The sequence below is a fragment of the Poecile atricapillus genome, chromosome 1 (assembly GCF_030490865.1).
Source record: "Poecile atricapillus isolate bPoeAtr1 chromosome 1, bPoeAtr1.hap1, whole genome shotgun sequence".
Taxonomy (NCBI): Eukaryota; Metazoa; Chordata; class Aves; order Passeriformes; family Paridae; genus Poecile; species Poecile atricapillus.
The window spans coordinates 33112599-33137338 of NC_081249.1; the positions used below are offsets into that span (position 1 = coordinate 33112599).

The window sequence follows — 24740 nt, forward strand, 5'->3', positions numbered from 1 at the left end:
ACTCTCTAAAAATCTGTTCGTTCCACCTGGTTTTGCAACAAAAGTAATTTGTGTCTTTAAGTCAGATGAAAATTCTCACCAAGTATGCTACTGCCAGTTAAAGACTGGGTTTGGAAGTCCTTTATATCATACACTTTCCCATCGATCACTGTCCAAAATCCTCCGTCTTTGTTGTGGTTCTCTAGATCAGCCTTTCGTATAAGTGTCACCTCCTCATTATTTCTGCAACTCTGGCCAGTAAAAAATGAACCTATCCATATAAAAGAGTAAAGAGAATTTATCAAGAGAAAATCAGAAAGTAAGGGGTTTTTTATGAACATTCCTTTACTAGTTGTCTAATCCAATTCTTCACATCTGTTCAGAAGCTACTTATTTTTTTATATGCTCAAAAGTAAAGTGGCTATTAATATGTTCCCGTCTACATATAGTACAATTAAATTGTCTGAATACTGTGTTCCTTTATGCACCAATCTTTAATGCCACCTAGCATTGCCCAGCTATATGGCTGTTTTGTGTGGAGGTGGAGCAGAACAATCAGTTTTCTGGTAAATCACTGCTCTAATCACTTTTTCCTCCAAATTACTTTGGTTTTATTAGTCATTTGCCTACAAGGAATTTGTTGTATATTTCATTTCAGCTTAAATTCAGATTTTTTTTTTTTTAATAAGAGAAGCCTCTCTTTTGACTACAGACACAGCTAATAATACAAAGTGCCCTGGGAAAATAAAAATTCCTTATTTCAAAGCTTTCACATGACTCATCCTTCTGTATTACAGACAGAATCTGGTAATAAAATGCCTATATGTACTACTCAGGTTTTCACTAACTTTTCATACTGAAAATATGAAATGATGTGAACTACTTCTTAAATAAGCTGCATCTGTACTCTGCTTAACACTACCTCTATATGTAACTTCCTTAAGAACCTAATGACAGAAATAAGTACTGCCTTATGACTGCCATATAATTTGGTTAATAAAACTTTGTACTGTGAAGTAGGATTCCCCTCCTGAGAGTAGCTCATGAACCCCTACCATTTTTATACAACTCCTTTATGAAAGCAGTCCAGATGCTGCTAAGTTCATACCCATTATTCCTGGCCATGCTAAATCCTCATTGTCATCCCTTTCCTTTCCAGGGGCTAAGTGGTTAAATCTGTCTAGATGTTCCAGCAAGCCAGCCAACAGAGGGATAGCACCAGCTTCCTGCATTAATCCAGCATTTTTACTCAGGAGTAGCACTACAGAAACCACCAGTTCTGGAAGAAGAATGCCTAAAACAAAAAATAAACACAGAAGATACTACCATTTAGTTCAAGTTTTACATTCATTGCACTGCAGAAGTAAATCACAATTAATATATTCTGCTTTAGACTAGTGTTGAGTACAAAGCTCTTGCCTTCCTCACTGAATTCTCCCTCCTTTTCTCCCATTAACCAGAAAATTAAACTGACTCCTTCTCAGTCATTTACAACTTTCAAGAATGTCTTAAAATTCTGTGAAAGAGGAAGAAAAGAGGACAACAAGTAAAAATCTACCTGTTAAATCTCCATCCACAACACAAGATACTTCTGCAAAATGCCTATGACTAGTACAAGCAATGCTGGTTGCCACAGGAAGTATATCACTAATGTGTGTGCACAGAAGAGCGGTGTATTTCTTCAGTAAAGAACCAACACCTAAGAGATCAGGACCTGTATAAAAACAAAGGAAGAGCACAGAAAACCATCACATAATCATACCTAAGAAACAGACTTCAAAAGCTGACAAACTCTTCTGAAATTATGCCACTTGATATTAGCACTAATTTTGGAAATCATATATTTTAAAAAATTTATTAAAAGTTTATTATCTAGATCCTATTACCTAACCAAAAAAAAAAAAAATTTCACTTACAGAAAAAAATGCGAGTAAACTACTTTGAAACACTGTTCAGACAGCAACCAGGCTGATAATTGAGACAGTAAGATAAACTAAAATAAACTGCCATCCTGTAAAAGCTATTACAGAAATACTTGGGGAGGGGTCAGCAGTTATTTGCTTTTATTTTTAAAACCACAACTTACTGTATGTATTAGGAACCTGGCCAACACAATCTGCTGGGTAAAGTTTGCTAATAAGGAGACGCTGAAAACGGAGCAACAGGTCCAGAGAAGCAGATCTCTCCTTGCTATAAAGTTCTTGGTCCATGCAGGAAGAAATGCGACGAGCAACATCTTTTAGTTTGGCTATGGTCTGTGAAGCGATGTTCCTAAGTGGTATAAAAGTATCACTCAAGAGGAGCTCAGAGTGAAGATAGTCCACAGCCCATGGGTTAAGCTTTTGCTACAATTTTGCATAAACATATAAGAAACCTCTGCAAAGTTTCTATGCAGAACTTTCACTCAAAAAAAGAAAGGCAATGGTTTTCTGGATACATTTGAGTTAACCAGATTTGTAAAATACCTCAAGTTTATGCTTTTTGTCATCACTCACTACAAAAGATAATATGACAAACTTCAACAAGAGACTGCAGTGAAAGCCATGACACTTCATAGCTCAAAAGAGTCTCAGTATTGATTCAATTACATGGTTGCCATAACAATTAAGTGAAAAAGTACAATAAATTTCTTGGTAAACTCATAATTATTTCCTGCCACACATGCTGTATGTTAAGTATTCCTGTAGCTCCTCTGGTTGATATAAAGCAGCTTTGTTCTCAGCACCCTAATTGGTCATGCATACACAATTCTCAGTCAAGAATTTAAAATTAAGGTTTCTTCCCCACTTAGTCTCCTTGAGGCAATTCTAAATAAATGGAACAAAATACTCAGTTCTAAACAACTTTGCAGTGATTCTCACACTTTGTAAGGACAGTCTTTTAAACATTTGTCCTATATTTGGTACAAAAGCTTTCTGATACGTCTTTCAGAGAAAAAGTATCAAAATCCATAAAAGCAAGGCAGCCTTTCTAAAACTGGGTAATGTCAATAATGTCAATTTCTTAAATTTGTAAATACCTTTCTAAAATTGGGTAATGTACTGAGCAATAAAACATTGCTCCTTGGCAAACATAACAGAGCAGAACTACAGATAAGCTGTTAAGAATGTTCAATATTTTAAAGTCTGGGAAGCTAAAAATGCTAGCAAGAGACTTTATTTGCTAACCAAAATTAACCACTGTTTAGCTGACTACTTCATAATGTCTTAAATACATCTTCTGTACAAAAGTAAAAGCCAAATTCAAAACAATTACCTTAGTAACTGCTGAATTAACTGAACTAACGGTAAACTTTGTTTTCCTGCAGATTCATAGATTCCAGTGTTAATAAGGTCTTTGTCCAATGGAGTTCTGCTCCTATGAAGTGTTGATGCATTTGCTTCTTGTTCATCAATTTCTTTTTCTTTCTGTGCTTCCTTTTTTGCTTCAATATCCTAAAAAAGTAAATTAAGTTAAAGAAAACATTCAAATTTCCACTATGATTATGAAACATTTTGCTAACAAGTATTCATGGTATTAAGACCAAGTCCCTTTTACCTACAGCAACAATGAAACAATTCCTCCCAAGCACAATGTGCATTGCATATTCTGTAACAAGTACATGGGCACACTTTTAAAAAAACAGTTATAATGTCAAAAGAAAGGTGAAGGGAGGGATGAGGGTGGTGAAGGTAAAAGAGGGTAGGGGAACTCCACAAAACCATGGTGGACACAAGCCAGTAGCTGCAGCACAGTTCACAGCTGAAGGCACATTTACTCTTGTATTTATAAAAGCAACAAGTTCAGTGCCCAGCAGAAGAACCTGAACTGCAAAGTAGAAGAACCATACCTGAATTTCTGCAGTAATAGCAGCATTTAGTGCAGACTCTAAGCCTCCATCAGCCATCAAGCTGCCCACCAAGAGGTCAATCATAAATCTCCGCCCTGGGCTTACATTCATTTCATTTCCTGAAACTAAGAATGGAGGAAGCCATTAATGAAGTCCAAATGCAAGGCCCAAACAGAGAGGCTTCAATTTGAGGACCGACCTGCACTGGGCAGGAGCGCCGAGAGCGCCCTGGCGCGTTCCTCCGCCGTGGGCAGCAGCACGGACCAGCCGCTCTGCAGCACCGCTTGAGCCGCCGACTGCACCGTGTTAAGAACCCCAGCATTGCTGGCCAATGTCACCACTGTCTGCTTCAGGCTGTTGAGCAGGATACTGCCCAAACCTAAGCCAAGGCATTCTGGATCCACCTGATGACTAATGGCAGCGTGAAGCTGAAAGAAAGGGCGGGGGGGGCAAAAAAAGGCACATTTTAATTAACAAGTGATATGAACTTGGTGGGGATGGGGTGAAGTCATTCCTGGAGCACATAAGTTCAGTGACCAAGATACAAACTTTTACCTGCAAATCTGTAAATTTAAAGGGAAATGCTAGCTTGCCTATATCCTGAATCTAAACCAATACTCAAAGATTATGAATGGTAGCTATAAGCCCCAAAGTTCTGAAGTAAACCTAAAGAATAACCTAAACTGTTCTGAGTCACTACATTATGCTAGAAAAAACAGCACGTTTTCAGTGACTGTCAGACACCAATTAAAGAGGTCATTCACTTTTAAAAATGCTATTTAAAATTCATAAAAATGCTCAAAATCTCTGAGTATACAAAGCTCAATCCATTTAGATATTGTTTTTGTAGTTCATTCTTAATGAAACCCAGAAGCTGTCAAGAAGAACAAAACACAACCACTAGATGACAAATTTCAAAGAGTATAAAATGATAGTGTAGTTATTTCACTTTTTAAAATCAATAGAAGTGTTTTAAAGCACGTTAAAGGTCATAGTTTCCATCCAAGCAATTTGGTGAAAACATTCAGCTCAATGACTGCTCAAAGTGCAAGAAATTGAAGGTACCTGAAGTCTTAGAAGATTTAATGTTGCCACAGCCATACACTCCTTTTCCTGAGGAGGGGGCCAGTCAGAGGATCCATCCATTCCCTCAGTCACTTGTCTCAGTAAGAGATCCAGCTGCTCAAATGTCATGGGGCAAATATCCACCACAAAAGGTACCCGCAAGCCTATTGACCACTCTGAACATGATGACCAAGCGAAGCTCTATAAATAGAAACAATATACAAAGTTCCACAGTTAGTTATTTTCTAAATAATTTTATTTATTTATTTATTTATTATTTATATATATTATATATATAAAAAGTATTATATATTATATATTATTATTATATATTATTTTATATATTATATTTATATTTATTATTATATATATTTAAATATTTATTACATATACATATAAATACGTGACCAGCGTCATGTTTCTGAATATGATGCAGAGTGTAAAACTACATCTGCCTACAAAGAGTAACAGATGATGTGGAAATAATACCAGCACAACTGTTAGAGAGAATGCTCTGCTTACATCGTTGAAAACATAAATCAACCTATCCAGAACTCTCTTACAACATTTTCCAATGTTGTCATACCCAGTCCAGATTCCTGTGGCAAAAATATTGAGGTAACATTCTGCTGACAACTCCTCAACTGCTGTACCAGACAAAACAAAACAGGTAAATAGCTAATACTTCTCAAACACCCAACAGAGGGAAAGCTAATCATGCTTTTTTGGCAGAACAACTGCACAAGATTTTTTTTTTTTTTTGTAAAGCCTTTATTTATTCAGAATAAGAAATAAAAATACAGAAAGTTATGCAAGCACATAGCAAAGGAACAGGATTAGAATACAGAACTAACCTCAGTGGGAGGTAAAACCAAATAATTCAAGAATAAAACCCACCTGAGCAGGTCCACAAGCAATTCCAACAATATGCTTTGTGTCTAATCCTGGGAGAGCTGTGGGCTCTGGTTTTGTGATACGCAAAGTATCAAAATGCTGGCACTGATCATTGCTTCCCCAGCTGTGCACTTCACTATCTTCAGTCAGTGCTAAACAATGGGTAGATCCAGCTGCCACATCTATCACTTTCTTTCCTAATAGGAAAGTTAGATATTGAAAATATAACTTAGATATTACAATCATTGACAGAAAAATAGCAGAGGTAAGGAAAACTATGCTAATTACAACCATGCTTAACTAGGAACATATTATGGTATGTCATGAGTCTCATTTCTGTCTCAGCAGTGGATTGGAAGAGTACAGCAAAAGTATAAACCAATAGACAGATAAGTACAGAAGTTTATAAGGTTAAAAAAAATCATCTACTTTATGTCCCTTCTACTTAGAAACCTTTTTGGAGAAGAGTTATTTAAAGATTTCCTCCATCTATGATGAGAGACTGAAGTTATTCTCATTTAGATCATTCAACATACATGAATAACAATTTAAAGGCAATAAAAAAGGTTTCTTCCTCATCTTCCCCTACAGAACCTCAGGTTTCTCACAAATGAAGGAAGTAATTTTCAGTCCATTCCAAACTAGTCACAAGTCAGACACAACTTTAATGACAATATTTGTTGTCTGTTATTTTCATTTGTTCCATTCACCTGCCTTAATCTAAGCATATATTATATATATATACAAATGTGTGTGTGTGCATAACAGTGCAAACATACTTGCTCTAAATAAGCATTTCTGTGAACCTAATAAAAGAAAAGCAGTAAGAATAAAGAGAACACAAGACGTGCAGCATTTAAAGTAGTATTAGTGTTTTTAAGTCTGCTAAGATCTTGTAGGCATAAATGCAGAAGTGATGGGAAATGCACACTATTACCTTTCTCAATGCCACCTGCATAAAATATGACACAGCACACGGTACTGTCACTCAAAGTAGAGTTCATTTGTGTCAGGTAAAAAGCTCCAACAACATAAAGAGCTCTGGAATATTTCCAACTCTGGTAATTACCTTTCAAGCCTTCCAGCAGTTTGGGATATCGAACGTGCTCTTCCGTCCCATGCCCAAGTCTCTGATTGTCACCTTTCCCCCAGGTGTAGACCTGGCCATCTTTGGTTAAAGCAATAGAGAACTGACTCCCACAGCGTACTTTCACAATGTCCAGATCTTGAAGCTTTTCTATCAACTTGGGAGTTTTGCAACCATCACTGCCTCCTCTTCCTAGTTTTCCATAGTCTCCATCACCCCAAGACCATACCTGGCCTTTAAATCAGGAGAAAGGAAATTAAAAAAAAAATTGTACTGCTTTTTCATGTAATCAAGTCATGTGTTTTAACAAGTACTTAAAAACCCAAGATTCTATAACAAGCATAAATTTTAAATTGCACTTTAAGAAAAGTAGTTCCAAATTAATTTCTAATTGCGTGTGACAATAAGAAAGAAAAATATTTGACAAGTTTCCATGCTGAAAAAACTAAACATAAAAAGCGCAACATATAACATCCACTGAAAATCTATAGGTGCATGGAAAGTCCTTCTTAAAAATATAGGAAGCACATGATTTTCTATAAATCAAGAAAGTTAAAAGCTGCTTTCTTTTATTATTTATAAGAATTTACAAAATGTTTTCTACATCAAATGACCAAATTGTCTGTTTAACCAATTCTTATTTTCAGTTTGTATCATTCAAGCATTTCTCAAAATGAAATTAAATAGCCACATTTATCATGTTCTTTTGAAATACACTATTCTTAGTCCTCATGTAGGAACTTAGAAACAGTCAAGCCATTCTACATCTGCAGAACCAAATAAAATTATGGTTCAAGAATGGTAAACTCATGCATGTCCAAAATGAAAGCCCCATTTTACATTCTGATGTATCTGTGTTTCCTACTTGCATGAGCAGAGTCCCTAAGGTATTCTGATAAAAAACAGAAACATACAAGGCAGAGACCAGAGAGAAAAAAAAAAATTATAAAATTTATAAAATTTTTTTTTTTGTTTCCATTTCCTGCATGAGTAAACATTTCATTTTTTAAATAATGCACATCATATTAACCAGCTATATAACAAAGGAAAAACTAGCTTCCAAGAACCTATCTGCTTTCTAAGAGATGACTTTGGGGCTTAACCTCACACAATGAAATGCAGGTTTCAAATCTGCCTCATCCAAGACACCTTGGTCAGGGATGTTGGAACGGTAAACTTCCATGCAGCTTCTCTTTGACACTTCCAAGTGATAAGGGTTAGCAGAGACAGCTCTCCTGCTCTGAATTCTGGCTCTTGTGACAACATGAGATATTTGCACTTATATAGTCATGAATAATATTTAGACACATACACAGATATGTATAACTCTGTGTTTCCATTATACATTTACATGAAATATATATACCATAATTCTATATATTTGCATATTCATAAGGAACATACTGCATATCTATGTATGGAAATACCTCTGCAACATTATATATGTATGTATATGTATAATGCATGCACATGTATATATATGTATAATGTAAAATGTATAAATGTACATATTTATTTCCCCAGAAAGAATTTCAGCTTCAAATTCTTACAGAATTCAAGCTGCTAGAAATAGAGATATCTGCAGTATAAATATCTTCAGAGTAAAAGGAAAGACAGTAACCTTATTTAAAATGTTAAGCTTTGTTTTGCTACTAACCATTTTCAGTAACTGCAAGAGTCTGAGCATCTCCACTTCCACATGACACATCAATGACTTTGAGTCCTTTCAGCCCTGTGACCAGCATTGGGATGGTCTGATCTTCACTTGAACCTTCAAAACAAAGTAATTCTGTGAGAAGCAAAACCCAAAAGGCCTGACAGGTTCTTTTGTTTGGTTTTTTATTGCTTGTTTGCTTTTGGATGTTTTGTTATATGGGTGTAGGACATTGTTTAGTTTTTAGACTTGAGTATCATGACCAAGCTCCCTTATGGTTTCTGCCACATCCAACAAGGATTTAACCCATGAAATAGTCTTAGCTTCATGAGGAAAGGAACAGAAAACACCACAGATTTTTCATCTTCATCCAGCTGCTTATTTCCAGATCATTCAGGGAATTTAATGGGTTCGATACAATCCCTCCCATAATTTCAATTCATATGAAGACACATAAGGTTCTCACATCAGCTTTAGGTGGGATGAAAGGTGGAATTTGCAACAAGCACTAAATTCTTCAACAACTTCTTTGAAGATATCAACTAACTCACCATGGCCAAGCCTGCCATAGTTTCCTCTTCCCCATGTATACAGCTCTCCCTCAGCAGTAATGGCTGCACTGTAGGTGCTTCCACATGCAATATGAACAACATGTTTGCCAGCTTGCTTCCCAGATAAAGCAGATATCATCTTAGGTTCCTCCAGAGGGCTATTTAAAGAGAAAGTGATATATTTTACAAAAGGTGATTTGATGAGGAGTTGATAAAAAGGTGTGACATACTTGTTAGAATTGCTGCAATTCTACCTGCAAGCCTTATTATTAGTCTGAAGTAACAAAATATAAATAGAGCTAGAAGCCAAAATTAAGTTCAAATTATTCAACAACACACAAACCACTGAAGCAATGTCTAACAACTGCAACCTGTTTCCAACTGAGTTCATGCAACATTTTTAAAAAATATTTGTCTATTGTTAAAAATACTACTTTTAATTACTGTATCTGAACAATTAATTTCATGACACTGATAACTCTTGTGTAGTCTCTCTCTTGCTTTCGAAGGAATTCTGCACTGGGGGAAGACACTTAAAATCTCTAAAATGTATTGATGTACATCCCCTATACAATACTGTTGTAGGAGACTGCATCTACACAGAAGCGGGAGATTTATGTCCGGGAAAAATGGAATAATGTACAACATACAACACACTGCATAAAAAATAATGACTGTGCTTCAACATGTGAGTCAACATTTCAGAGAAAACATGCTCTGGATTCATAAAATCATTAATAAAAGGCCTAATAACACCACTCCCTCCACCTACAAGTATTTCAGCAAGTAGCATTAATAGAGAACCAGGAATATTCTAGACAGAAAACATGCAGGGAGAATTCAAGTTCTGCTCAGTAACAGAGCCAAATGTCAAAGGCTATTTTTACATTTTTCATTGCTTATATACACAGAGAAATTATTTTTACTATGAACTCAGAACACTTGCAAATAAATGTTATGATTATTTCTAATACATACACTGTATCCCCATGACCTAGTCTTCCACCATCTCCACAACCCCAAGAGAAAACTTCACCATTTGCTGACAAAGCCAGATAGTGATGCCCATCTGAATGTGCTGCTATCTTCACAATATTTCTGGAAGCTAGACTCTGCACCAGCTGTGGTCCCTGTAAACCAAGCAAAAGCAATACGCTCACAAAATCTGCTGATGTTTTCCATCACGTAACTAGGTACAGTTTTCCTATTTTCCAGTTTCATCAAAACTTTGCTCTCAAATTAATGAGATGAAGGCATGAAGAACAAAATGGTCAAATATGACAAAAGCAATGCTTTCAAGTTATTTGTTCTCATTCTTATAGGTCTTCAGTACATATGACAATGGTGTCTGTCTTAAGTTTATCTTAAGTACAGGCTACCTTAGTGATAAAGGCTTCTAATTACTTTACTGTAAATAGTGTAGTGTGTCACTAAAGGACTCAAAATGATTCACACAAACACTTCTCAGTGTTAGAACAGGAAAGAATCAACCTTTATTCTCTGACTCCAGTATTTATAGATTCTTGACAACGACCAGGGATTGGATAATCAAGTTACCACCTTCCCAAGCACACTGGTCATGCAAAATGTCCATCAAAAGATGTTTCTTATAAGGAATGTGAAAGAAAACTTATGTTTATAGAACTTCCATGGGAAAGTAACTATGAAAACATTATCAGGAAGCTTTAGTTTTCAGGGTGACAATAGTGTTTGAGAAACTACATAACTTGGACACAGTTATAGCACTAGAGTAAAATGCATTTCATATCTGCCAATTTCTGAAGTTACCAAGGCCAGCACATCAATAAAAGTAATTATCATTGTATCCATAACCTCTAGCCCAATAGAAATTACAGAATCCATGTGCTTTTCATCAAATCAATTCAAGAGGCAAACCCCACTATTTCTGAAAGTTCAAATACAAGCTTTGTATTTGAGAAAGCTCACAAAAAATTAGAATGTCTCCATCTACTCTCCTAAGAAATTACAAATATTTAGAAGAGGAAACTCATGAAGCAATACAGGACAAATTTTTAAAAACACATAAAGAACTCTCACCAGAGTATCGCTGTTATATGCTTGCGTATAAACTCTTCCATTTCTAGATAAAATCAGAAAACGTTTCTCTGCACAAGCCACCTGTACAACACCAAGGTTGGCCAGTCCTTCACACTGAATTGGACCACTCACATTAGCGTAATATTTCCAGCCTATTAATCCCCAAGCAATGACCTCTTGCAATGATCCCTAGGAAACAAGAAATTCTGTAAATACTAAATTTTGAAATACATAACTTATTAAAATCCACAGAGCAAATTATTTTTAAACCTTTATACGCCAAATATGTTCAAATCTGAGACCATCATTCTTTCCAACAGTCAATAAAACCTACTTAATTAGAAGATAGCGAAAATAAAGACCTGCACGCATCATATTCAGTTCAGTCTGGTAGTAAATGAGCAATAAGTATCTATGGTAAGAGATTCAGATATTTTCCAAGTTGGAAAGTTTGGCATTTACTTTTCTCTTTCTTTTATTTTTTTAGTACGTCAGACCCCCAATATTTATATAATCTGGTCTTGAGAATTTACTCAGAGAAACACAAGGAACAGGTCAAAAAATGGCAGAATTTGTCATAATGTGGTAAGAAAGAATGGTTCATAAACCATAAAATTGCACTCCAAGGCTCACTGAAAAAGGGCTGATGTAATATAAGTTACCCAAGTAAGACAAATTTTGGAACTCCAGGTTACATTGTGAAAATCAGAAAGGAATTTGAAGAATCTTAGGAGCTGTTTTCCTTGCATTCTGAAATTCAGTTATGCTTTTAGGGAAAACATCTTACCGTATTTGGAATTGCAAACAATTACCTTATGAGATGTAGGAGAGCTACACTGTGGAGGCATACATGGGGTGGCAAGGCGGTCTAAATGGGCCATGATCACCACAGCTGTTTGTCTCAGATCAATCGCCAGCTCATTGTCCTGTGGCAAAGTCAGATACCTCAGAAAACTTTCATTTGGACTTAGAGGGTAAGTCAGGAGCTGGAGAAGAGAAAAGAGGTGTCAGAAAAACATTCAAGGTATACCTATGAGACTACACCTGCAGATACGCAGTAAAGTTTAGATGAAGTAAAAATAAAGACGACTATCTGCACAAGTGTAAGAGAAGATTAATTAACTCTGCACACCCTTTGTTTTACATTAGAGGAAAATCTGAAACAAATGTTGACAGAATAGTCAGATTGTGTATATGATAGAAAGCTACCAGCATAATAGAATTGATTTACTATGTTTTATCAACCTCAGTAATAGTCACTAAGAGTCATAACCCAATTAAATACAAAATAAAAACAATCCAAATATGCAGAAAAGTTACTTAGCCACATCTAAGTTCATTATCACATCAGCATTAACTATGAAACAATGCTTACCCCAATCATGCTATGACATTCTTGCCCCTACCTCAAGAAACTCAAATGAAACATGAAAACCAAATGACCATGGTGTATATACATCTTACATGGAAAACACCACCACCAATTTTGTTTGGATAATTTTATGACTATTTTAGCTAGGCAAATGAAATTTGATTCCAACGTAACGCCTCCTTCAAATAATCCAAGAATAAGTACCTGAATCTCTTCCTCAGTATTGGGCATGTCTTTATTACATATTATACTCTGAAATCTTTGTAGCAAAGGTAGAAGGGGTGCACTTGTTCCCTGTGCAGATCGCTCATTATCTGTTTCCCTCGTTCCATTATCCCAAAGTTGAAGTAGCAACATAACTGCAGACAACATTTGGCTGAAAAGGGGGAATCAACATTTTCTATTAATAAGCATTCCTAAAACCACTGGGTTAGGTAATCCATACAATTCAATCCCTACATTTTGAAGTTTAGCAAAATCGGATGTCAAGGCCTTCTGTTTTGAACAGATTATCAAAATATAAAAAATGGATTTTGCAATCTAGATAATATTAGGTCTCGGTCACCACTGTCTTAATGAAAAGGTGCATATGCTTTATACCACAATTATTACATTAAACCCAAACCCATGAAAACTGAAGACTATCAGGCCATTCCAATAGTGACAGTTAAAAATCAGAGTGCCCATGCTTCTCACCTCAGTGTACCCCTCTGCACTGCCAGTTCAAGCAATATGGCAAGTGCCAAGTGCTGGTCTTGCAAAGGAATGTTTCCTGGCCCTTTGGTACTGGGAGCTCCATGCACATCTCTATTTAAAAGTCAAACAATATACATTAACTAATAGGAAATGATACACAATTGCTTACCAAAAGCATCTACAGCACCCTAAGAACCACTAAACTTACAGAAAAATATCAAAGGGGTGATGAAAGCAGCTGAGAAGAAAAGCCCACACATTACAAACTAGATCAAGTTTTAGAGGGACAGCAAGGTTTTAAAAACACCCCAAGCTTCACCATCTATCTACAGTTCTATTAAACATGCTAAGAATATGAAAAACATTTTAACAGGTGAAATTCAAATATGCTTTATGATATTCACCTTAAGGATGTAGTTCCAGTATTGAAAAGACATATCTAGTAACTACTAGTAACTTCTAGTAACTACTGTAAAAAGGTAGCAACTTGAAGCCCACTTAAGCAACAGGAAAAAGCAGGGGACTGTTCCAAGTTCAATATGAGTGTATTTTCCCTTTGTACAAAAATCTGTACTATTTTACCGTACTTGAAAGGCACAATTAAAAGCGCACATATATAGCATTACCAAAGAATAATTCTGCAGATATATTCACATGAGTAAAATACAATTGTTTTGGTAAGCCTTCATGCAGTGATTCAGAATATTCCAATTCAGATTTTTCTTAAGAAGCTAAATTCATTAAATCATATTTAAAGAGCATCATTTTAATAGTTCATTAATTTTTTTGCTTGCTTGTATAACAACATTAGAAAAGGAAGAAAATCTTTCAAATTTTCTATAAATCACTACGTTTATACCACCAACTTCTGAGAGATGCATGCTTGCCATTTAACAGCTCAAAAGAAGAAACTTACCCAGTCACAACAGACCTTAGGAATTTAGTAGCTCTTTCTACCACTTCCAGCCACACAGAAGATACAGTCCCTTCATCAAAAAGGGATGCCTCTGGTAGAGCTCGCAGTGCATCAAGTGATTCCTGTAACAGCTCACTGCACAAGTCTGCATCTTCACCTAAGGAACACAGCAAGAGCAGTTACAGTCCCTTCTTTACAGAAGTTAGAGAAATTGTTGTACACAGTATTTTGGTGAGCTCTTCTTCAACACAAGATACAAGTTACTTCCTATAGACAAAGTTCTCAATTTTCACATGAACATTTGACTGCGAGATTCTGAAGAAAGCTTTGCCAAAAAACAAAAACACAAAACTCAAAAAGGTGAAAACCCAGACCAGCTCATTTCACAATGCAGCTACTGAGAAAAGAGGATAACTAGGCCTGGCTGGAGTAAGCCCACACCTTCCATCTGACCAAATGGTCCAGGCTGAGTCAGGCAAGTTTAGTGGCACAGGTGACAATTCTGCCAACCTTTGCAATTTGACAAGAGCTGACATGCACACAAACTAAACACAAGCTTCACGCTCAAAGTTTTTTCTAAGCTGCTACTATCATGCAATAATATAGTGGCTTGACCTTTTCTGAAGAATAAATCTAACTTTTCTGAAATCTAGCATTAAAAATACATGCTTTTCATGAAATCCCAACTTAGCTTCCTCAGCATAAAATATTCCAGAAAAAAACAGCATTGATACTGGCTTGGGTGGCTTTGATCAGCAACAATACTATTGGGCATAGTATCACGTAAGTGCAATTATGCAAATCTATCAGTCATAAATTAATAGTTCTATGCCAATATTTAACATACACACAAACTTTAATGAGTCACCTGGCTTCAAATGAAATGTATATTCAATATGCTCAAGAGCAGACCCACCTGATCTCCAGGCTCTACGAAGGAAAGCAAATGCAAATGAAAGTGCTGCTCGGGATCCAACACGTGCAAGTCCTTCCACACCTTTGCCTACAGGTCTTGAGCTAAATAAAGTTATGTATGAATAGTTTCAATAAATTTGTATTACAATTATATATATTTATGTTATTATTATTTTGTATAACATAGATTAAATGATTTTATAATTTAGCCATATGCATGCATATACAATTACACAATTTTTATTTGTAAAGAATCACAGCTATAATTCTTGAGAAACCAGGTGAGCAACATCAAAATGTCAGCAACCAAAATTCAACTTCAACCACTTCAAAGAAACAATTCAATGTCCAATATCAAAAAGCTTCAAGAGAAAAAATATAAACCAGACCAGCATAATGGACTACCACCAAAAAAATGCCCACAGTTACTCAAAGTGAAATTATGATGCTTTGCTCGAAATACACAAACAGAAGGTACTTCATGTACTCATTATTTACTCAGCTCTATATTTTTAGTTAGTTTGGACTCCAAAAACAAAGCCTGCAGAATTTTTTTATTTAATCTTTAATTATTGATAATTAATTCCACTCATTTTTTCATTACTTTTCTTTCTATTCAAGTGTCAATGCTAAAAAACTCTCTTTGCAGTTTCTATATTTGTGTGTGTAAGGAAGAGAGAGAGCTTCAACTTTTCATAACATCCAATGGACTCACACTTCTGTTAACTTCTCATACAATCAAATTAATTTAAGTAAGCTCCCCTTTGTAGTCAACAACAAGAGATTCCCTACCACTTCCAACACTGAACCACTGAATCTATTTTGTTTTGTTGTGAGAATCCAAAGAAAGTGAATATCTTAGGACTTTTACAAGAAATTATACTTGTATTTTTAGCAATATGATAACTTAAACATATCAGTGCTCTTTTTAATCAGAGATGAAAAAAATTTCAAGACAACAGTCTATTCAGATAAAAATATCCTTGTCAGAACTCCAATTCCATAATAACTAGTTGTGATATCTACTTACATTCTCCTTTCATATCTGAAGCTAGATCAACCTAACAAAAATTTCACTAGCCAAATTGCTTGTTCTGTCAGACAGCTACTGAACACTTTATTTAATGCCTTATCTGATAGATTTTTCTATTTTTAGGTCTAGATAGTTATCCTGACATGAAAAGGAATCAGATAGTTCCTTACTCAGTTACTTCTCTTGAAATAGTTGCATATAAAATGTATAATTACATCATTTCTCACTCAAACTACAGAAAACTATGTTCAGCTTTTTTTTGTATTTGTATTAACTAGTTGCATACAAAATGCACAATTACATAATTTCTCATCCAAGCTAAGGTTCTATGTTCTGCTTTTATGTATTTGTATTTTTAATTTATGTGAGCTGAGCAACTATTTAACTGAGCAACTATTGACAAAAATATAATGTTACTCAAACCATGTAATTTCCATTAGCACCATTTCTGAAACAGGCTTCTCCATACTTTCTAGCTGAGGAGAACAAAAAAAAATACTTCAATAAATGCATACTTATAGCTCAAACCTTAATATCTACAGTAACTCCTAGTACCAACAGAGACACTATAAGAAAGCACCAAGCAAGGAGGACTGACGGCAGGTAACACCACTTAATATGGTAAAGCCATCTTAAGAAATAAGTTTCTTTACAATTAATGTTTCACAAGGAGGAATAAATCAGATTAAGCTCTCACAGACTGGCTGATAACCTTTCTATGGCTTTTCTAATGGATTAACTTGTTCATGCATGTGTTATTACCTCTTCTTATCCACAGCAGGCAGAGGAACACTACTGCTTTTCCACTTTACTTTGACGTTCTCCTGAAGAACTGCTCTGTTCAAAGCAATGAAATATCGTTCCAGGATAACCAGCCTCTGCTTTAGCCTCATGGCTGAGAGAGCTGTTGTTGCAGTTTGCGTGGCCAGACTTTGCTGTTCCTTCACCAGTACCTGAAGGCACTCCTTCAATTCATTCACGTCTGAGAATCAGAGAGAGAAATCATTTTATGGACATTCATCTTTGTTATATAAAGTATCAAGAACAATAAAGACAAATTGAAAACTGTAAATTGCCCTAAAGTCTGAATCCAGTGAAACTCTCTGTTTCCATATTTAATGCACAGGGTATGACATAAATACAATCATACTTAACAGGTATGTTAGTAGACATAGTTAGAACCTTAGACAAAGGTTATCATCAAAACTGGTTTTGTCTAAACATATCAAAACCTTCACATTTCATGTCTGAAATTAAAACATCACAGGAAATATTTATGCATTCCAAAAAAACAAGTTAGACAACAAATTCTTATCATCATCCAACCCTAGAGTCAGACTTCTCTTAAGTGCAGGCAAGTGTCTTGCAAGTCCCCACAAGAATATACTTTCATTTTCACCCCATACACTTCTCTTAAGTTTCTCAGAAGTTATAAAACTACACTCTGAAGCTCTAGGATCACTGCCAAGAGCTGCTATGCTTCTGAAACAAATAATGTCAGAAATTTAAGATGCTTTCAACTACTATTAGTAAATAAAAGATCTGACTTGTGTTCCAGCACCAGAATAGGAATTCTTCTTTCTCTTCACAAAAGTACACAACAGCCCAAAGTTCTAGTAATCTAATAACAGTAACAAATACACTCTCCAAAACAACTACAAAAAACCACTCTGAAACAAAAACTTATAAACTGTGTTTTTATATACTCTGTAGCTTTAATTCCTAGGAGAAATATCAACAGAGTACATTCCTAAAGGGCTTCTTTTCTGTCCCCTCATTAACAGTCTGATCACTGAGCCACCCCATTCCTCTTTGCACTGCATTACTATACTTGTCCCAAAGCCAACCACATTTGTTGCCTGGCAGCTACACAGAAGTATCTTTGTTTAAAATGACACCTGACTAAAGGGTATGAAAAAAAAACATATGTCTGCATATAAGTAACAATGGCTTGTGAGAAGATGGACACACTTCAAAATAATTATAAAAAACTAACCCCAAAACCATACGAAACCAACATATATTTTGTAACAAGTGCCTCCAAACTACAGAAATTCAGACATTTATGGTAGTCTCTATTGTTAAATGTTTTATCTAAGGAGGCACAGAACTTCTTTTGCAACTGCAGCTGTAAAAAGTATTTCTAAGTTTTGTCCCCCATCTTTTTGTACCCAGGAAAGAATTCAAGCAGCCCTCTCTGCCACTGGATCACATTGCACAGTCATTTATGCTGTCAGCCATAACCCCAGCCTGTTTTCAACATTGCTACTCACATTTCACCATTTCATAATGTGTTAGATTCCTTTCCCTAGGCAATTCACATCTTTCCACCTGACTATGACGGAATTATTTTTTCAACAAGAGAGAATAGATTAAAAAAAATATTCCTTGCAGACAAGACCTCTCAGATGAAAGCAACAGCAGCAATTATACATGCTAACTCAAACAACAAGAAATATGACAAAACCAACAAGAAATTTGACAAAAAGCCACACCATCCCTAATTTTGGCTCTACAAAATTTCCCTAAGAACTCTGTAGCACAAAGAAAAATCACAAAGAAAGCCAACTCACAGTGCACACCTCAGAGTACCCCAGCAGAACACAGTCAATACTGACACATCCCAGTTTCACGATGCCTTTAAGCAAACCATCCAAATACACAAAAATAATGACATTTTTCTCCTCTTCTTGAACACTAAAGTCCTATCAACCTCTAAATAACCACCAGGCTACAACACTGAAGTAAAAAATGGCCATGCTCTCTTCTTCACAGAGACTTTGCTTATCACTGTTTGTTTTGACAAATAATTTCATCCTACAGATTCATTTCCTAAATTGATAGTCCCATACCTATAGGAAAAGTAAAGAAATAGTCAATGAAGAAAAAAGAAGGCACTTTAACACCTATGTTTGGGGAAGAGACTCTTATGTTTGGTGCTACAGAAAACAAGCACTGGGTGATAGATTCAGCAGAGTCTGTCAAGTAATACGAAAAAGACCTTTGTTTCAAAACAACACACGAAAAATCTATCATGGGGACTACTAGAAACACTTAGGACAAGCAGAGACCACCTACTCACCAATCCTCTAGCAATTACTTCACAAGGAACTTCCCTTGAAATCCTGAATATGCAATGCATACATTTCAAATCACCTTCAATAAGCCACAGTGACATCCAGGTGTAAACATAAATTAGATACATGTCTTGTCAGCAAATTGCCTTTTTAAGGTTTAGGGTTTGACATGTTTCAATGATCTCAGACCTAAAGGGAGGTTAAGAAAGCTGGGGGAGAAGGACGTGCCTCCACAAATAAAACTGGCTATAATTTTAGGAAGGGTTTCTACCAAAATTAAATCATTATGCTTGTAAATATTTTATATAAACTTCCTTAGCATTTTAAGAATGCAAAACAAAGTTCATATACAAAGTGTAGTAAAGGCTGGAACAGGTAATAGTATCCTTATAACTAAGATATCTAAAAACTGAACCAAGGACTGTGTTGTTTCATTAAAAGTAACACTATTTTTAAGTGAGATATATCTATACACATCCTCACCTTAAATTTTCTCTTATTCCACAAGTAAATTTATCTTCACAAAAATTTTTGTTAATCTTTCTAAAGATTTAAATACATCTGAGAATCAATCCAGTGAAACTCATCTCAATAAACCTTCAAATCCGAGCAACACTTGTTCTGATGAACTGAACAGTCTAATGAGAGAATAGCTTATTAATAGTAACGATTCAAATTTCATCTGGGAAGGTTACAGGCAACTCTTTAAACAAAACTGTTCATATGTCACTACACCAGCCCTTGATGCTAACCATCCTCTGCAATGCTATGCTTTGCCAATTATTCTGTGAAGGGTGGAGACATATTATTTCCCTAATCTGCATCTGCACTGTAGGAGTTGGAGCCATACCACACCAGTCTAAATTCTCAAACCACCATTAGCAGAACACTTGTTAAATGGCAGCCATAGTCAGGTATGTTGCTGTTTGCAGTAGAGACAGGTAAAGGTTTTACCCACTTCTGTTAAAATTTATCACATCTCTCCCTCCCCTCAGCAAACAACACAGCTACACATCTTCACTTCCTAATTCCTCCTACCCAAAGTTCACTGCACTAGAAGGAAAAACACTGGAATGGTTTAACCCAGCCTATTTAATAGAACAACATTAGGAAGTGGTGTTATTCAGATATTTAAGCAAAATAAAGGATGAAACAAACAGCTGAAGAGAACAGCTTCTTAAACCATCTCAGCCACAGCCAGAACACTAACCTGACATGAACCTAAGGCAGGTAGCATGTCCAAAGGCAGTTTGCTCCTGTTTCAGCAGCACAAAGAAATAATTTAACATGCTTCACAGTTCCTTAACACTCATTTCATTAGCTCTTTTAGGGAACACCACATGTTTCTGACAGATAAATTAGACACCTTAAAAATGCCAGTATCAGACTGAATTGTTTCCAGGTTGACTCCCAAACTTTATTAACAGCAAATATAGATGTTACAGTGTGGAGAGATTTCAGACTTGGAAACACATTTCAATCAGAATTTGGCATGAATCTACTGTTATAATGAGTACACATTCCTGTCACCAGCAGAACTAATGTGCTCTAATTTCCTAGAGAATTTAATATTTTGTCTTTGCTTTCCCCTCCCACTACACACTATTTCCACTGGACAAAGAGGAAATAAAGGATGCAGCTGGCTTGGCTTAACAGGCTTCTAACGACCTTAAGAAAAACCTTTAGAATGAGCAAATTCAAAAGTTAGAGGGAAGGATAAAATTGCCATCACATAAACATAATTTCCTTCAGAAACAAAACCAAAACAGGCTTTCAATGTTCTTTTATACCAACAAAAAAAATAATGCCTAAAGAGCATTTAGATTTTAGCTTTCTGCTCCCCTGTTGAAAAGATGAACAATGTTAGACTTCACCTTATTAGTACTCAGGAGGAGAAATATTGGTCAGCTGCATGTGCATTCAAAATGCCTCTCACCTTGTGGCTGGGTAGAGGACAGTGAAGGATCTGGAGGGGAAGCCCTATGAGAAGCAGCTGAGAACACTAGGTTTGTTCAGCCTGGAGGAGACAGAGGGGACACTTCATTGTGGTCTTCAACATCTTTGTCAGGGGAAGTGGAGGGGCAAGTACCCATCCTTCACTCTTGTGACCAGTGACAGGACTCAAGGATATGGCATAAAGCTGAGACACAGGAGGTTTAGGTTGGATATCCGAAAAAAGTTTTTCACTCAGAGGGCAGTTGGGCAGTGCACTTCTTCAGGGAAGTGGTCACAGCACCAGCCTGACAAAGCTCAACATGGTGTGACCCTTGGGGCTGTCCTGAGCAGGGCCAAGAGTTGGACTCTATGATCCTCATAGGTCCCTTCCAACTCAGCATATTCTACAGTTCTGTAATTTTCAAAGTTTTAGCTAGTCAGCAAAACTTATTTAAATTGATGTTCTAATACTCATGCACCAAATAAAATAGCAAGGATTTAAATTCCTGTCTGTGTGTAAAACACATGCTAACACACACACTCCTTTAGGGTGTAAACAGCAACCAGATATTTGGACCTGGACATGTGGTTTCAAGGTGGGGTAGAGGGAACAGGATGGGATGATGATGCAAAGGCAAAGAAGTAAAAGAAAATACAGGGAAGAAAATACAGGGATGAAGGAGCTCTGAGAAATGCAAAACAGGGAGGTCAAATTTCATCCTTTGACTCAGCATTTCTAAGTCTAAATTTGAAAGTATGAATCAAGAAATTTGATAAAAGCCAAAAATATCTCAATAAAGAAGGCTAAAATAAGGGTTTTTTTCAATGCCATGACTACTTTTTAATTACTTCTGTACACAGTGTAAATTTAGAGTTCATCATGTAACTAAAAGCCCCTTACAGGATAGAAGTTCTGCCTAGCTCCTCTCACAAGACAAATGCAGGAATACAAGGGCACTTGGTACTAATAAGTCTCTCAACAAGCTCACTGAAGTCACATGGTTAATTTTAACCTTGCCTCTTCAGGAGTGCCTATAAAGCATTTCTTGGTGCAATCTTGGTGATATTGTAATAAAAACATCAGAAAAATAAGATGCAACATTGTAAAAAGTTTGATTCAATATAGCAAACCTTAAGATTACTATGACTAAGAAAAAGAAGCCGAAGAAGATGAAATACTGGTCTGTTTTCTGTAGGCTTTGAACAACCACTTCAAAGGGTTCCTTTTTTTTTTTCTCCAATACCTAGGGGTGAACACCTGGACATCAAATCATGTAAGATCTTAAAACCTCAATATCTTCAGAAAATAAAACTGATGAAGGTAATAAACAAGAATTTTTAGGAAGAATCAGAGGAGCTGCTTTATAAATGTACTCAACCTGGTATGAATACAACAGGCAGAAGAGTTTAAGGGAACATTCATGTAAAAAATGAATAGTCTAACAGTGGTATCACAAAAGAGCTGAATATGAAATGGAAGAATACTAAGATGCAAAAGAGAAAGAAAAAAAAACACCTCAAAGTCAAATAATGACTTGCACACATGTATTTATTATTCTTATGTATTCTTACAGTACTTGGAATAGTTAGACCGTTACAAAAAAAAAGAAAAAAAGAAAAAACTATGATGTCTTTGCTCTGTTCTGACAGCACAGTGACCTCAGCATAAATGAGACTTAGAAGAAGCATTCTGCTTCTCTGAACATGGGCCAGGATGACAAAACAAGCATGGAGTTGAGGGGCACATGAAGTTCTGTTTCTCAACACATGTAACAAGCAGATTTTCCTCTGTGCTCTCACAATCTCTTAGCCCTCCTGGGGGAGGGGTGTCACAAGGCCCACTGACCTAGATTAGCCTGCTGAAGTTTGACACCAAGGTCCTCCACACTTGGCAAAATAAGATTGTATTACAGCGCTTCTAAAACATACAGTGTCTAATATCTAGTTACTATTTTCATAATGTAAGGCTGTAAATCATTAAACTCAGTAGAAATACTTCAGTGTATTGACCTGAAACACTGACTTTAAATGCCTCTTCAGTTCTTTTTGTAATGTAACTTCAAATATCCATCTCTGAATTAATTATACCTTACTTGGGAAGGAATATAAACCATAAATGAAGACATAGTAAGTCTTTAATTCTTACTTGGTCAGCAATGATATATTTAAGAAGCAATTCTCCTTTTTTAAAAGTTCCTTCATGGTTTTGACAAGGAAATGTTTCTTTTTGAAGGATAACAGAAAAAATGCGTAAAACAGCTCTCATTTTATGAAAAATTAACAGAAAATATTAAAATGGAGCAGATGCTGTATAGTTTTTTCAAAATTAATTACAAAGCCACAAAAACTTTTGAGCTGGCTCAAAAGGCAGCTGTTAGCTACATATCTGACAAGTGCAAGGCAAAAATTAACAAGGTAACCTACAATCATGAACAAAAGCCACAATTGTGGTTTGTTATGCAATAAATATATTTATTTATGTTTAAGGATTTTTGCTACGTGACACAAACTTCAAGCACAAATGGTAACAGAGACCAAGGAATAAAAATTTATTTCTGACAAATTATGAAGTCTTCACATGTTATTTCTAGAATAAGACTCCATACATGCGGCAATAAACCATACTATATATAAGCACTAAAAGTGCTTATAAACAGAAAAGCTATTACTATTTACAAGACAGAAAGCTATTTCTTTCTGAAAACTCCAAACACATATACATCCTTTTTATTCAGAAAAAAACTGTTTTTTCAATTTTTTAAAAAATAATTGGAGGGTCAGCTTAAAGGCCAAGTCTTGTCCCAAACACTTTGGGCAGCTGGAATAAATTTGCTAAGATTTTTGACATTTAGATTGCCATTCTGTAAAATAGTTTTATTTTACTTTTTAGAAACACACATAAAATAAGAATATAAGACATAAATAATGTGACCTTCAGCTCGCATCTCTCCACCACATTGAATCCTCACTCCCTCTTCCACTGTAGTGGCAATTCTTAGCATTCCTGATATACTGCAAGATTCTGTCCCACTACCAGAGTGACAGCAAATCCATCTGCCCCCCTGTCCTTAAGGAAAGGGAGCAAGCAGGCTGGCACAGAGCAGAGGACAGCAGACTGGCAGCTGACCTGCAGCTCAACAGAAACAAGTATCTCCCCTAGCAAACACAGCTACACAGATGCAGATTCTGGCACTGAAGAGATAACACTTTTCCCAGGGATCTTCAAGTGTTTCTGGGCGAGGGGAAAGGACAAGTGGCACAACAGATGTCTCTGAAGTTTGTACATGCCAACATCTGAATCAGGCAACATCATGTACCAGGAACTGTAAAATAAACTACTGAACTGAGGCTTCTTCTGATCTGCTATTTTTAAACATGGACAATTTTAGACAATGAACTTCTGCTCTACAGTAACAAGCAGACACAAACTTTAACAGGTTTCAGTATCAAAAATATTATTTTATAGACCCCTACATGAAAACTGCTATTCCACTGCCAGCACAGGTGCAATTACTGTCAGCAAAGGTCAGGACAAACAGTTAACTGAACTAACCATTTCAACCTTCCTCCCATGATTCACACAAACCTATCTATCAGAACATGAAACCAAAGAGAAAAATCACCTATTAAACCATTACTGCTTGCAGAAAATCCAGGCTTCAGAAACTACCATAATTTC

The 24740-nt window shown here is 35.9% G+C and overlaps 1 protein-coding gene across 3 annotated transcripts in view; it reads right to left on the reverse strand.

Annotated features, from left to right (window-relative positions):
- HERC2 (HECT and RLD domain containing E3 ubiquitin protein ligase 2) overlaps positions 1-24740 on the reverse strand; it is a 102429-nt gene that overhangs the window by 58352 nt on the left and 19337 nt on the right. For 2 of the 3 annotated variants that reach the window (XM_058830009.1, XM_058830010.1), the window contains exons 5-24: positions 16812-17031; positions 15018-15118; positions 14102-14258; positions 13186-13296; positions 12694-12865; positions 11930-12103; positions 11118-11306; positions 10038-10189; positions 9060-9217; positions 8512-8625; positions 6837-7088; positions 5771-5964; positions 4874-5074; positions 4008-4236; positions 3809-3933; positions 3235-3413; positions 2066-2250; positions 1538-1693; positions 1088-1273; positions 80-250 (exon numbers count right to left, since the gene is read on the reverse strand). In XM_058830009.1, the coding sequence (XP_058685992.1) occupies positions 80-250; positions 1088-1273; positions 1538-1693; positions 2066-2250; positions 3235-3413; positions 3809-3933; positions 4008-4236; positions 4874-5074; positions 5771-5964; positions 6837-7088; positions 8512-8625; positions 9060-9217; positions 10038-10189; positions 11118-11306; positions 11930-12103; positions 12694-12865; positions 13186-13296; positions 14102-14258; positions 15018-15118; positions 16812-17031 (3426 nt within the window). The remainder of the gene's footprint in view (positions 1-79; positions 251-1087; positions 1274-1537; positions 1694-2065; positions 2251-3234; positions 3414-3808; positions 3934-4007; positions 4237-4873; positions 5075-5770; positions 5965-6836; positions 7089-8511; positions 8626-9059; positions 9218-10037; positions 10190-11117; positions 11307-11929; positions 12104-12693; positions 12866-13185; positions 13297-14101; positions 14259-15017; positions 15119-16811; positions 17032-24740) is intronic. The other variant, XM_058830011.1, reaches the window with a different exon arrangement.